This window comes from Bidens hawaiensis, unplaced genomic scaffold, assembly GCF_021521415.1.
Source record: "Bidens hawaiensis isolate Kalapana, Puna unplaced genomic scaffold, B.hawaiensis_p1.1 tig00001511_1, whole genome shotgun sequence".
NCBI lineage: Eukaryota > Viridiplantae > Streptophyta > Magnoliopsida > Asterales > Asteraceae > Bidens > Bidens hawaiensis.
In genome coordinates, this window is record NW_027491085.1 from 3,145,020 (window position 1) to 3,160,380 (window position 15,361).

At 35.0% G+C, this 15,361-nt stretch overlaps 1 protein-coding gene across 4 annotated transcripts; it reads left to right on the plus strand.

Annotated features, from left to right (window-relative positions):
• Window positions 1–9,477: 9,477 nt before the first annotated feature.
• On the plus strand, window positions 9,478–15,092 carry LOC143583227 (phospholipase D alpha 1-like). 4 transcript variants are annotated; one of them, XM_077065598.1, is made up of 5 exons: window positions 9,478–9,536; window positions 10,426–10,503; window positions 10,790–10,890; window positions 11,816–13,712; window positions 14,456–15,092. In XM_077065598.1, the coding sequence occupies exons 3-5, from the start codon at window positions 10,798–10,800 to the stop codon at window positions 14,890–14,892; spliced, it is 2,427 nt and encodes an 808-aa protein (XP_076921713.1). In that variant the 5' UTR covers window positions 9,478–9,536; window positions 10,426–10,503; window positions 10,790–10,797; the 3' UTR covers window positions 14,893–15,092. The 4 variants fall into 4 exon arrangements, with proteins under 4 accessions (XP_076921713.1, XP_076921710.1, XP_076921715.1 ...); XM_077065600.1 differs by having other exon boundaries at window positions 9,486–9,536; window positions 10,426–10,500; window positions 10,795–10,890; XM_077065595.1 differs by lacking the exon at window positions 10,426–10,503.
• The last annotated feature ends 269 nt before the right edge of the window (window positions 15,093–15,361 follow it).

The following is a 15,361-nucleotide window of genomic DNA, read 5'->3' on the forward strand; positions in this document are numbered from 1 at the left end:
ATTTGAACGTTTTTCTATATATATATATATATAGGATCAGGATCATGAGAGAACCTTTTTGAAATTGAGAACTATGAGAACCATTTTGTACTGCAAAAAACCCAAAAATAAAAAAAATCATAAAATAAAAAAAAACACAAAAATCAAAAAAAATAAAAAAACCAAAATTCTTATTTTATCATCCCGGTTTCATAAAAAAAAAACTCGGTTTAGCTAAATTATATACACATATGTATAATATATACATATATGTACATTTACATGTTTTTTTTGTACACATGTGTATAATTTAAGATAAATGATATTGTACATATGTGTATATTACGTAACTAAAGATTAAATAAAATTATACATATGTGTACAATACGACGTTTTTTTTTGTTTTTTTATTTTTTATTTATTTATTTTTTTTAATGAAACCGGAATGAAATATAAGAATTTTGGTTTTTTTACTTTTTTAAAATTTTTATTATTTTTTGTTTTATGATTTTTTTAAATATTATTTTAAAGGTGTTTTTAGTGGTCCAAAATGGTTCTCAAAGTTCTCAATTTGCAAAGGGTTCTCTTAGGATCTTTACCCTATATATATATATATCGCAAAAAAGTGGAAAAAGAAAATTAACATTGAAAGGCATATAGTGAAAATTGTGGCGTTTGATATAGTGAAAATTGTGACGTTTGAACATGAAATAGTTCAAAATTAGAGCTAACGATTTATGACACGATGCAAATATAATAAGGTTTTGGGTTATTATATCCAACTGGTTACTGTTTAAAAAATGACTTATTGAAGAGGTAGGTCCCAGCAGAGACCAGTTGGTCCCGCAAGACTCACCTTGAACAGGGACGTCTGCGCAAAGGCCATCTGCTCCCGCAGGACCCACCATGCTCATAGGATCTTACGCGCAGTACACAAGCTGAACACGCAGGGAAAGCCTCCCAATGGTGAAGTACCCGGCCTGTTCCCGCAGTTGCGGATACAAGCCATCAGGGAAGGCTACCCGCAGACAGCAGGGCTACACGCACAAGACACTAGCTACTTCAGTAGTCACATGAAGGAATGAGCAAGGCGGGAACAATCCCGCCTAAATGAGCCAGTCTGATTCTGAAAGATCTTTTGTACCATACCTACCAAGGTATGGATAGGACAGACGATCTGACCAGAACAGCCCATGAGCCAATCACAGGGTGACAGCTCATCGACAACAGGGCGAGGAGGAGCACCCTCTAGTACTGTTTGTCACTATTAGCCGCTGCCTACTCACCAACCCTTACTGAGGAGCATGCGCGGCCTACAGTTGGTGGAATAGTGTTACTGTTGGCCGTAACCTATTCACCAACCAGCATGGCCTGCGTACAATCCACAGTAAGTGGGACGTGCATAATCTACAGTTGGTGGAATAGTGCAGCCGACTTTGTTACTGTTGGCCGTAACCTACCCACCAACCAGTATGGCCTGTGCATAGTCCACTGTTGGTTGAACAGGAATACTATTCAGCCGGCTGTACCTTCTTGAAAACCTACCTTCGGCTATAAATACTCCAATATCTTGGAATGGTAAGATCATCTGCTATCCAGTTATCTAGCAATCTCTTAATATACACTTATATTCAGAGCAACCTAGTCTGATTCTCACGCCGGAGGGTGGTCACAAGGAGGAACTCCCCCCTTCTCAGTGACGAGCTTACGGTGTTTGTTTTGCAGGTCTCCTGAAGAACAGCCTTCTCAGCTAGACCTCATCCGTGGGAAACATTACTTAACCCCCAGATTATCTATAATCTGTACCGGGTCACTTAGTGTTTCTTCACTTATGCTTGAGTTAATTTGTCTCATAAACAAATCGTGTTTAGGTTGATATGCTTAACCAGTTTAAATAAACATATTGAGCCAAATAAATAGGTTGATCCACTAACCCGATCAAGCGATTAACACCTTTCGCAATTTGATAATTATTATCCGTCAAGCCATCAACATCTCTGATGCGTTTAGATAAATAGTTCAATGGGCCGTGTTTAGACTACACGATTTTAAATATGTGCAGGTTAAAGTTGTGTTTTTTACACACACAAAAATATTGGTCGCATTTGTGTTGAAAACTTCAACCCGTCACGTCACACGTCAACGTTACACGACTGAAACCATCAATATTGAGTTGCCAAGAGGCAAAATCGTGAAAACTGGATTGCCAAAAGGTGAACAAGTGAAAAATTATGGTGCCAAAGCCCGAAAGGCAAAATCATAGATATTATTTAAGATGTACCATAACCACGTGCATTTTTTAAGATAACGTTACATAGAAGAAATGGACAAATCCCCTCAAATCTCAAAAGACATTAAACAACTGTTGTATAGTTAATTTTTTATAAAAATGATGTTTCACGTTTTTTTGGACGGATGTGGGCACATGCGTTGCCACCTTAAATATTGAAGAAATCTTAAAATATTACTTTGTGTCACACGTTTCTTCGATTTTTGTTTCTTTCGAATACAAGCACACAACTGTTGTTATTTTGCTAAGTTATTTAAAAACTTTTACATGATAAATGGGGAAAACTAAAACTAATGTTAATTAATTATCAAACGAAGCTAAAAGTGGTATGTTAAAAAGGAAAAATAAATACTATTTTAATATTCATTGTTGATTACCGACTGATAGATAAATTATGAAAAATTGCCGGTTGTCCGCTATGAAATGTCATTGGTTACATCTCATTGATACATAAATGAATTGGCCGGTATGATTTTTAGCTTAAGTCGTTCCCCATGTCTTGTTATCTACAGACCCTCTTTGACGGCTTCCACCTTCACCGATTATTTATAGACGAGATTGGCTATCACTAAAAGTTATCCGAATTGCCTGTTTAAGATACGATAAGACATGTTAATAAAAAAGTACGGTATGTAATTTGTTTATTTTCTTAAACAACTGAAATTTGTAAGTTAGACTCCATCATGTTCCCCTTAGGCCCTTACTAGTACATGAAACTTAAAATTGTCCTATACTCATGACATAAAGTATATAAACGAGTCGTATTCAAGTTTGATACTTGTGTTAAGCACGTTATTTTTAACATGTTAAACCTGTTAAGACATGTATTACCAGTCTTGAGAGAGATTGAATTGTTGTGATAAATGTTATTATTCCAAACTGATTCTCTCGTAACACTTTATATGTAGACACATGTATATCATTATCGTCCACTTAGAACACTTTAATAATGTTATATTATACAATCAGAACGCTGTGAAAGCCAATACCAGATATATTTTATCTTACTTTAAAATGAAAATATAAAACAAAGTGGTTTATTATTTCATTATAGACACCAGAATTTTTAATATAGCAATGATTAAATGAAAAAGACGTTAAGATGCTTATATGACACCGACAACTTTTTATAATTCTGTTTAAAAGAGTTTAAAGAGAAGTTAACTCCTTACGTAAATGTTCTTTTAATTAAAATTGAACTAAATTTCAAGTAGAGATGGATTTGAAAGAAAATCTTCAGTGTAACACAATTATTAGTTATTACCATTTAATACATTTAATAGATTTATTTTCTTCCAACAATACATACACCTAAAATCTACTCCATACACATATTATCTATTTAGTAGGACTCGTCTCCCCACCCATTTTAATTAGGGTAAACATCTATTTAGTAGGACTCGTCTCCCCACCCATTTTAATTAGGGTAAACAGTAAATTTAACTGGGTCATAATAATATTATCATTTAATTGAATGTTTGGAACATATCACCGATTAAGAATTTAACATGTTTATAAATCTTGCCAGATAGAAGGCTCTATGATTGGTTTAGAGGTTTCCTTAGTGAATAAAAACACTTTAACGATGATCGATTTAGACACAACATTTTATGGAATTATTTGGGTCTACCAAGCAACAATGTTAAAGAAATTCTAGCGAAATTGTATAATTGTATGATAACATGCCCTTAATCAAATAAAATATTAAAGGTTGATATAAAAAGTAAAATATTAAAATAATGTTAATTCAAAATTATGTAATAGGAAGTATATAACTTGTTCATACTAAGAACATTATAAATATTGAAAGGTTAATTTCTCGTGTACAAGTGAAAGATTTAGAAGAATAATAATTATATAAATTAGATGAATAACTTTTTTAATAACTAGTTGTGAGTACTCGTGTATGGCAACGTGTTTGTAAAACTTACGTATTCACACACTCGCCGTCTATTCAATATGAAACCAAATCAGATGAGACGACCGGCAATCATAAAATTGATGGGCATAACCATCAAATCCCAACTAATAACCATGAAATTGGCAAACAAAAAGAAAAGATTTATATGAAATGCATAACAATAAGGATGTTGTTTCTTGAAAATCTAATTGATCGTCCAATCACCGAAATATCTTTAAATGTTAAATTTACACTAAATAGAATTAGATAATCAAATTGGCTTACTTTACCAATTGAAACAAAGGAAAGTAGATGCCAAGGCGAAGTGGACGAGGCAGGGTACACGAGTGGTGGAACGGGGTATTGAACCGCGACATACGGCAGGGGAAGAGCATCAATAGGATATAAGTGTTAAAATTATGCTAAAGGGGGATAGGCTACGCTCAGTCAGACACACTCTACGCCTGATGTGTTTTCTTTCTTTTTGTTGTGTCGCGTTTTGGTTGTATTTTTATCTTTTTTGAAAGAGTTAACTATGTAAAACCCACATTAGCAAGTAGCTAAAGAGGATACAAAAGCAAAATTACATCACCAAACAAGTTTTTTTTATTCTAGTTTTAGAATACCTACTAGAATACCATAAAAATAAATAATTAATAATATTATTAAAGATAGTTATACTTATTTAGGTCTATAACAAATACATACTTTTGTGTTAGGATTTTTATAAGTTAAAAATACCAACTTGTGGGGTTGTTTTGTTGAGTTTTGTTTTTGATTTAAGAAGCAAATATTTCATAAATGTTCATAAATCTTAGTCTATATTGTTAAAACATGAGGAAAACTTGTAAACTTGTTTTTAGTTGTTCAAACTAGGGATGAACATTCTGTCCCAAATACCCGTACTTGTACTCGTACCGTACCCCTATACGTACCCGTACCCATACCGATTTAGTCTATTCGGTACGGGTATTGGTACTCATTTTTTTGAATTTTGATACGGGTACAGGTACGGGTACGGTACGGGTACATTTGGTATTTTGTACCTGTTTGGATTATATAAGGGTTTAATTGAGGTTCTTCATATATTTAATATATAAAATAAATGGGAAAATTCCCAAAATAACCCTTTTTAGAGAGAGAAAGTGCAAAATAGCCTTAAATTTCAACATATTCCCAAAATAGCCCATATAATTTGGACTGAGCAGACGAGATCTGAAAAAATCCTCCGGCCAATAAAATTTAGGCAAGTGTCAAAATCCGACGAGATTTTTAAAAAAATTGGGGGACCAATCCATATTTCCTATTAAAAGTTCTTGAAATTATACAGTCTAGCCAGACGGTCTTTTAATGTTTTCTAACATGTCCCCACAACTTCCACAAACATAGGAAAATGTGCTTTTAAATTTAGTCTTTCAAGACGATTTATGGTGAATTTGTACCAATAAGATCATAAATTTATAAATATTGAGAGATCCCTCCATATTTATGAACTAAAATTTATATTCCAAATCATTCTGGCCAGATGGGTTATATAAGTTTCTTATCTCGACCTTATATATTTTAAACTCGTAGAAAAATGTGCAATTCAACTTTGTCTTTCAAGACACTTACTTGAAAATTTTGAACTAAGGGGATTGTATTTTTGAAAATATTGTGGTACCCGTCCATTTCTTCACAAAATCTTTATATTAAAAAGTTGTCTTGCCAGACGGGATTTTTAAGTTTCTTATCTCGACCCTGTATATTTTGAAACATGGAAAAATGTGCATCAAAAAATTTGTCTTTTAAGACACAAATCTTTGAAATTTGTACGAAGGAGACGGGTATTTAGTATATTGTTGAAAAATACGAGTACGATGAGAACTTGTATGATAATCGGGAAATGTGTGTTACCTTAAACCGAGCTTCAAGTAAATCAATTAGCTTGGAATGATTAATGTTTGAAGCAAGACTAATACCTCCCCGTTTACAGTTTATTGGAACATAATCATAGCTTCCGTTAATGGTTTGCTAATTACCACCATAACAAACAACAACATTATCAAAATCCATGGAAGATAAGGTTTAGAGTGGTATGAGAGGATGGTTTAGGGTGGTATGAAGTGGAAGATGATGAAGATAACTCATGTATATTCTTTGGATGATCATGTCGGAAAAGACGGAATCTCATACTATATTGTCGGTATAGACGGAATATAAATAAATTTTGAAGGTCTAGACTAAATTTAAACACATAAGAAATAAACTACAAACTCGTCTTCTTGGTACAAATTCACCCTAAATGCGTCTTGAAAGACTAAATTTAAAGGCACATTTTCCTATGTTTGTGGAAGTTGTGGGGACACGTTAGGAAACATTAAAAGACCGTCTGGCAAGACTGTTTAATTTCAAGAACTTTTAATAGGAAATATGGACTTGTCCCCGAATATTTTTAAAAATCTCGTCGGATTTTGACACTTGTCTAAATTTTATTGGCCGGAGGATTTTTTCAGATCTCGTCTGCTCAGTCCAAATTAGAAGGGCTATTTTGGGAATATGTTAAAATTTAGGGCTATTTTGCACTTTCTCTTTCCTAAAAGGGCTATTTTGGGAATTTTCCCAAAATAAATTCTCCAACCATGTTATTATTGAACAAGTACCAAACGTTTATTCAAAATTAAATAATATAGCATCTTATACACGAACCAACAAACAAATCACTTAAAATCGGCGACTGAGTTAGGGTTCTTCAATACTATCTCATCATTAAATCAATGCCCAATTTGGTACCTGTACTAATTTGGTACCCGCCACATACCTATGCAAGTACTGATTTCGGGACTATTTCAGGTTGTTTGTTACTTGTACCGGTACCGGTTTCAAGATCGTCAAAAATTTGGAAATAAAAAAGCAAAGTGGTACAAAAACGGGTATTGTACCAAAATACCTGTACCCGTACTGGTACCATACCGAAAAATTTGATACGAATATTGATACACGTTTTTATTGATTTTTGGTACGAATACAAACGGGTAAAAATACGGGTACGAATACGGGTATTGTCCCACGCTCATCCCTAATTCAAACTTTAAAGTGTGACTGTTACGTGTTTTTTTTGCTTTTCTTTTACATTTTCCCCCTTTTTTCTCTCTTAATTTTATTGCATCGGTTTTTTTTTTATTTTTATTAACTATAATATTTAACCAACTAATTTTTAAACCCTAAATTTGGTAGGTGCGGTTTTAGAATTTTATCTTCCAGCTTAACATTTTTTTTATAATTTGTTTCATATCTTTTAACATTCATTATTATAACAACTTAACTTTTCATGAATTTTAGATATATCGTCGCTTCATCTTTTTATATCAACGTTTTGATGTTTAATATCGTGCTACCGTAGGCTAACCACCTCCCACTAGTTTATTAGACTATGTCTAGTCTATAATATGAGGCGACTTGTGTCATGTGATGCTAAGTCAGTAAATGATAGTTTTTTGTTTTAAGGGTGTAATGATGTTGTAGAACCATATATCAAAAACACACACACACACACAAAATATTATAATAATAAACATCAGTGACAAAAACTCAATCCCCCCTCTTATCGCCCCTATTGTTGTTGTTTTTGTGGTGTGGGGGGGGGGGGTGGTTCCTTCAGAAATCATCTTTCTCGTCCCTTAAAATCGCCCCACTATGAATAGCCTTAAACTGTTCATGTTAGGTATCTTTATTTAATTACTAGCTGAGTGCCCGCGCAATGCAGCGGGGTGAGCATGCAACTCGACATTGAACGTATAGTATGTGTCAGTACATATGTCATCTGATGACAGTGTGTACGTAGCCCGAAATTTAACACGTAACTCGTGCAAATCCTGTTGCGTGTAATCGAATATTGAACACACGTAACCGACCTGGAATGCACGTTACTGACATTAAAACATGCTTAACCAACAACACGCGTGTAATTCATAACGATTACCGGTGCTGGGCGCTATGTTGAGCGCTTACCAAGATTTGGTTATGTGCGTTACGTGGTGCTGAACACACGTTTATCGGCCCCGGTACATGTGAACAACGACATCTCCGTAACCAGTGACGAAAATCAAGAAGCAAACCCGAAATATACATTAATTTCAAATAAATCATTTTTGTAAACCAACCCGTTTTGGCCCTAAACCCATTCCGACTCGACATCGGTCTGACCTGGCCCCTGTCTACTCGAACCCAAACCAAATTAACCATTTTTCTTATATCGACTTGTTCTGACCCTAATCCACTTTTACAAATGACCCAAGCTCACCCGACTCGACCTGTTACCAGTTCTACATGGTAATCGCGTAACATGTTAACTTTTTAAAACTAAAAAACTATAGCAATACCATACTCAAATTAAAGAGACTAAAATACTTGTTTTTATGATGTAGTTATTTTAAGAAAAATATTAACGTGTGAAAAGATATGTCCGTTAAAAAGTCGAGGGGTAGTTGGTTTTGAATTAGGGGGCATATGTGTAACTATTATCTAAATTTACAAAAAAAGTAGTAAAGTTGAGGGAACAAAGTTATAGTATATTTCAAAGAAATGAAAAGACTTAACTATCCTTAACTTTTATATTTTTGATGCATTATGTGTTGTACATAAATCATTGAGTTTGATACCTCTTAAAATTTAAAAGGTCTCTCACTCATACTCTATATATAGTATAAATTTAAATTATTCCCCAATAAAACACGTTTTAAATCTAAACATATATATATGAGTCATTATTAAAACAATCAACACTTGAGTAGAATAAAGTCAATTCATTCCACTCGATGTATATTATAATGAAAATATAATAATATAATAATAATTAATAATACTTAGATCATTCACACTATATTCTTACATGTGGCCTAGTGGTAAAAGACTTGGATTCTACATTGAATACTCAAATTCGATTATCATTTGTGTCACTTTGGGTAGATATCGACAATGAAATATTTGAGCTAATTCTTGCACAAAGGTTGTCAGTTCGAACCTCAAGCTCACCAAGGATTTTGTTTCTATGTTTGTAACATCAGAGAGTTCTGCTTTTACAGTGACACAATAACTGTCAAATGACAGCCGTCAATATGGCTTCTCAAGGAAAACATCCAAATAAAACTCTGAATGCTAAAGTCTGATGAGAGTACGATAGCCTAAATATATAAGAAAAGGAAGGTGGTGTTCAAAAAAATAAAAAAATCATCCACGAACGTATGTTTAGACGGATATGGGGCAACACGCCTCGTCACCATAAATAATTGATGCAATAATCTTTATTGCTTTGGTTGGGGCCATTTAAATTTATCTATCCATCACTCTGTCACTCATTTTCCTCTGATTGCCGTCTCCTTTCTCACGGTACATACATTATTTCTTCATTCATTTCAGACCACATCTCCTACGCCTTCCTGTATTTCCGTACTACATTCAGCAAGTTTTTTATGCTTTTATTCATAAATATCTAAACTAATTCTTAGATTTCATCCAACGCATCACTTTATCTATCTGTAACTCTGTACTGATTCTGCTATAGATATTTGTTGATTAATGAATATATAGGTTTTGGATCGTTACTTTAAGTAAGTTTTATGTATTTTTGTAACTATTTGTTAAGTAGTTGTTAGATTTGAGCTACTGTGTCACTTTATCTGTACTTCTGTACTGATTTTGCTGTAGTTTTTTTGCTTATGGACATCAGGTTTATCGATCGGTTACTTTAAGCAAGTTTTAAAGCATTTTTTTAAGTGTTCGTTAATTAATTTTTAGATTTGAGCTAGTGTGTCACTTTATCTGTAACTCTGTACCGATTTTGCTATTAAATTTTGTTTATGAACGAATAGGTTTTTGATCGGATACTTTAAGCAAGTTTTTATGCATTTGTTTAAGTGTTTGTAAATTAATTGTTAGATTTGAGTTACTGTGTCACTTTATCTGTACTTCTGTACTGATTTTGCTATAAAATTTTGTTGATAGAACAACAGGTTTTTGATTGAATACTTTAAGCAAATTTTTACGCATTTGTATAAGTATTTGTGAATTAATTGCTTGATTTGAGTTACCACAGTAATTCTGTACCGATTTTGCTATAGATTTTTGCTGATTAACGAAGAGGTTTTCGATCAGATACTTTAAGCAAGTATTTACGCAGTTGTTTAAGTATTTGTGAATAGATGTTAGATTTGAGCCACGTGATTACTTTATCTGTGATTCTGTACTGACTTTGCTATTAAATGTTGTTGATGAGCAGGTTTTCGATCTGGATAGAGCTGTTGTTAAGTTATTTGACCTAATTCAGCTCAGTTTCTTTGTTTAACGTATTATTGTAGTAAGCAGGTTTCGATTTCCTCTATTTTGGTGTTTTTCATATGTAAATCTGAAAATTTTCAAGTTACGGTAGGTTTTGTAACACAATTTGGTTGTTTTTAAGTTACCGAAAGCCTTGAATTCATGCAAATGAGTAGTTTTGAAGTTACGGATGGTGAGGTTTTCGATTCAATAATTAGGAAATTAGTTCATGATTTGATATGAGATTCGTGTAAATACGGTTAGGTTTTTTTATGATGAATTTGATGAATGAGTAATGTGATTAGTTCTTTTAACTTATGTTGCAGAGTAGATAATGGCTGAGACTCTACTTCATGGCACTCTTCATGTGACTATCTATGAAGTTGATGAAATTAAGACTGCAGGTGGAGGCAACATATTCTCCAAGGTATACCATTTGTTTTTTTTACTTACATTAACTTTCAATTTCATTGTTTTGGTGATTCATGATTTTGACCTAATAATAATTGTACATGCTATATAATATTATAAACGGATCTGCTATTTACACGTTTTATATTGACTACTTCATTTTTTATTTTAATAAACATAGAAACAAAAAGAATTGGTTATTTTATTGTTTCTCTCTCGTCTCTCTTGAAATGAAAAAAAAAATATGAAGAGATTAGTTTGATTGTTCGTTTGTGTAGGTTATGTATATGCGTAATCATACAAAATTGAGAAAAAAAAAGCATATGAATAAAGCAGTTTGATGTGTGGAGTGTGAATCAAACTCATGTTTGAATTCAAATTGAGATACTAATACGCCGTATGCGTTTATATGTAATACTACAAAATTTAAAAGATACAAATCAATGATAAAAAGAATTGAAAGGTTAGATTTGTTCGTTTTTGCCTTCGATGATTTAGTGTCATGTAATAATCCTAACTTGATTATGTCAAAGCCAATAACTTGCAACCATGTTGTGTGAGTGATATATTCCGAACCGTCGAACACTATATATTATATATATTGACTGAACAAATGAATTATTTGTTTAATTAATCTAAAATCTAGAAATAAAAGAAAATGGTTATGTTTATCATCTCCTGAAAAAAAAATGAAGAAATTAGTTTGATTGTTTGTTTGTGTAGGTAAACAATAGAAAATTTAAAAACATTTTGAACATACTAGTTTGATGGTTTTACATGTACATAATCTACACGTTTATATGTAAAATATATAAAAATTTTTAAAGTATGATTCCATGATAGAAAATTTTTAAAAGTTAGATAATTTATTTTTTAATTCTTCTAATAATATATAGTATTTTTAAACCCCAGTTTTTTCATTATCATCATTTTTTATGCAGATTGTGGCTAATATAGAGGAAACTGTTGGATTCGGAAAAGGAACACCCAAAATCTATGCAACTGTCGATCTTGAAAAAGCGCGAGTTGGGCGAACAAGAATGATCGGAGACGAGCCTGTACACCCGAAGTGGAACGAGTCTTTCCACATTTACTGTGCTCACTCGGCTTCTAATGTCATATTCACAGTCAAAGATGATAATCCCATTGGTGCAACACTAATCGGTCGCGCTTATGTCCCCGTCGAAGAACTCTTAGACGGTGAAGAATTAGACAGATGGGTTGAGATTCTAGATGAAGACAAAAATCCCATAAAAGCTGGTTCTAGAATCCATGTAAAACTACAATATTTTGATGTCACACAAGACCGTAGCTGGAACCGTGGCGTTCGAAGTGCTAAATATCCCGGTGTTCCGTACACGTTCTTCGCTCAGAGACATGGATGTCGAGTTTCTTTATATCAAGATGCACACGTCCCTGATAATTTCATTCCCAAAATACCCCTCGCTAATGGAGAATATTACGAGCCACATCGATGTTGGGAGGATGTGTTTGATGCGATAACTAACGCGAAGCATTTCATTTACATCACCGGGTGGTCGGTTTACACCGAGATAACTTTGATACGTGATTCGAGGCGACAAAAACCGGGAGGTGATGCCACACTCGGTGAGCTTTTGATAAAGAAAGCAAATGAGGGAGTTCGCGTTCTTATGCTTGTGTGGGACGATCGAACGTCTGTCGATATACTTAAGCGAGACGGGTTAATGGCAACACACGATGAAGATACTGAAAACTATTTCAAAGATACTGAGGTTCATTGTGTTTTATGCCCACGAAACCCCGATGATGGTGGGAGTTTCATTCAGGACCTTCAAATTTCCACCATGTTCACACACCACCAGAAAATTGTGGTGGTGGATGCTGCAACGCCAGGCGGCGACTCTACAAGCCGCCGCGTGGTTAGTTTTGTTGGCGGCATTGATCTCTGTGACGGGCGGTACGACACCCAGTTTCATTCGGTTTTCAGAACACTCGATACTGCCCACCATGACGATTTCCACCAACCGAACTTCACGGGTGCCTCGATTACCAAAGGTGGGCCTCGGGAACCGTGGCATGATATTCATAGCCGACTCGAAGGACCCGTCGCGTGGGATGTTTTGTTTAATTTTGAACAACGGTGGAGAAAACAAGGCGGGAAAGATATTCTTGTTAATTTGAGAGAACTTGATGACGTTTTACCACCGTCTCCCGTTATGTTTCCGGATGATCAAGAAACGTGGAACGTGCAAGTGTTCCGATCGATCGACGGTGGGGCCGCGTTCGGTTTCCCAGATGCGCCTGAGGATGCGGCTAAGTCGGGTCTAGTGAGTGGGAAGGATAATATAATCGATCGAAGCATACAAGACGCATATATTCACGCAATACGACGAGCGAAACGTTTTATCTATATTGAAAACCAGTATTTTCTTGGAAGCTCGTATGCATGGGAGTTTGATGACGTTAAAGGCGAAGATGTGGGCGCACTGCATCTTATACCGAAAGAGCTTTCGTTAAAGATTGCTAGTAAGATTAAAGCGCACGAAAAGTTCACGGTTTATGTTGTGGTCCCGATGTGGCCCGAAGGGATACCCGAGAGTGCTTCAGTTCAAGCGATATTGGATTGGCAAAGGCGGACTATGGAGATGATGTATAAAGATATTGTTCGGGCTCTTGAAGCCGAGGGGCTTCAAGATGACCCGAGAGATTATCTAACGTTTTTTTGCCTCGGGAACCGTGAGGTGAAGAGGAGTGGGGAGTATGAACCGTCTGAACAGCCTGATGCGGATTCTGATTATTTGAAAGCACAAGAAGCTCGAAGGTTCATGATATATGTACATGCCAAAATGATGATTGGTAAGCATATTGATTCCTGTTGATGATTAAATAGGTCGTTTTTAGGTTGACTTGCTTAACCCGTTTAGTTAGGCATATCTGCCTAGTAACCTGATTATGGCCCGTTTAGCACATAATTATTACAATTCAAAAAAGCGATTAACACGTTTACATTTTGGTTATCATGTGCCAACCTGTTTGACACGTTTAGATAAATGGGTTAAATGGTTGGTTTGGATTGACCTGTTTTAACACGTTTGTTTAAACAGGTTAAACCGCTTTATGACCTGTTACCCATTTTTTATAACCCACAAACTCGATTAACACGTTTACAACTTGGTTATCACCCGCTAACCGTTAAGACACGTTTAGATAAGTGGGTTAAATTGGCCATGTTCGGGTTATCGTTGAATGTTTTTGACAAATACGAGTCGTGTTCAGGTTGAACAGCTCAACTCGCCAACCGCGACCCTTCAACCTGACCAGATCGACAACCATAAAAGCATGCCAGATGGTTGGAACGGGCCAAAATGTATTTAAATGCTTTCAACCTCTTGAATCGTTTTAATCTAAAGAATTAGATTAACACTTTCATAATAGTGTTAGTTCAATTCAGTCCCAACTACCCTTTTTGATCCATACTTAGATTCTTAGAAGTTACCTGATTTGACCCTAACCCGTTTTGACATATTTATTACATAATTTTTTTTTTACTTTTTGATGGTTTTTTGTATAACTTACTAATCAGAAGTTACTAAACACAGTTGACGATGAATACATAATAATCGGATCTGCAAACATAAACCAACGGTCCATGGACGGTGCACGTGACTCTGAAATAGCCATGGGTGCATACCAGCCATACCACCTATCAACCCGAACCGAGCCTGCACGGGGTCAGGTTCACGGGTTCCGTATGGCTCTATGGTATGAACACCTAGGCATGCTAGACGACTCTTTCCAACTCCCGGAAAGCACCGAGTGTGTGAAAAAAGTCAACCAAATTGCTGAACGTTACTGGGATCTTTATGCTAGTGAGAATCTTGAACAAGACCTGCCCGGTCACTTGCTTCGTTACCCCATTGGGGTTGCTAGTGAAGGTAATGTGACCGAACTGCCTGGAACTGAGTTTTTCCCAGATACGAAAGCTCGGGTTCTTGGTGGTAAAGTGGATTACCTTCCTCCGATTCTTACTTCGTAAGAAGGTAAAAAGAGGTATGAAATGTGTTTGTTTTTCTTTCTATATAAGGTGTGTTTGTGGTTTGTATAATAAGGCGTGCTTGGTGGTGGTGTTTGGGTTTTGGGTTTTGAGAGGGTATTATGTGTATTGGTGTATGAGTTGGAGGTTTTAAGAACATTTTAGTGATGTTATGTATGCTTAATGCGGACTTTTTGTTTCAACTATGTTGTATTGTAATCATGTGTCCGGTGAAAATGGAGTGGGTTTGGTTAATGGCGGATCCATGATTTCTTTTAATGCCACTTTTGAACATTAGACGTAAGCGAAATGAAGTAATCGAATCCAATAAAAACTCGTCAGTTTGGGTTTATGTTCTGTTGACTTGTTGAGGTTTTGATCTAGAAAAGCAGAAGACTGTTTTAAATTTGGCTAAACCGGGTTAGTATGATTGAAAACTAATAATATTCTTGGCGCTTTTTAGTTTGGATAA

Excerpts from the sequence above, each read along its gene's own strand:
- LOC143583227 (XM_077065598.1), top strand. The coding sequence starts at position 10,798 with ATGGCTGAGACTCTACTTCATGGCACTCTTCATGTGACTATCTATGAA. Across the intron at positions 10,891-11,815 it reads GAGGCAACATATTCTCCAAG|ATTGTGGCTAATATAGAGGA; the intron begins GTATACCATTTG and ends TTTTTTATGCAG. Across the intron at positions 13,713-14,455 it reads ACATGCCAAAATGATGATTG|TTGACGATGAATACATAATA; the intron begins GTAAGCATATTG and ends TACTAAACACAG.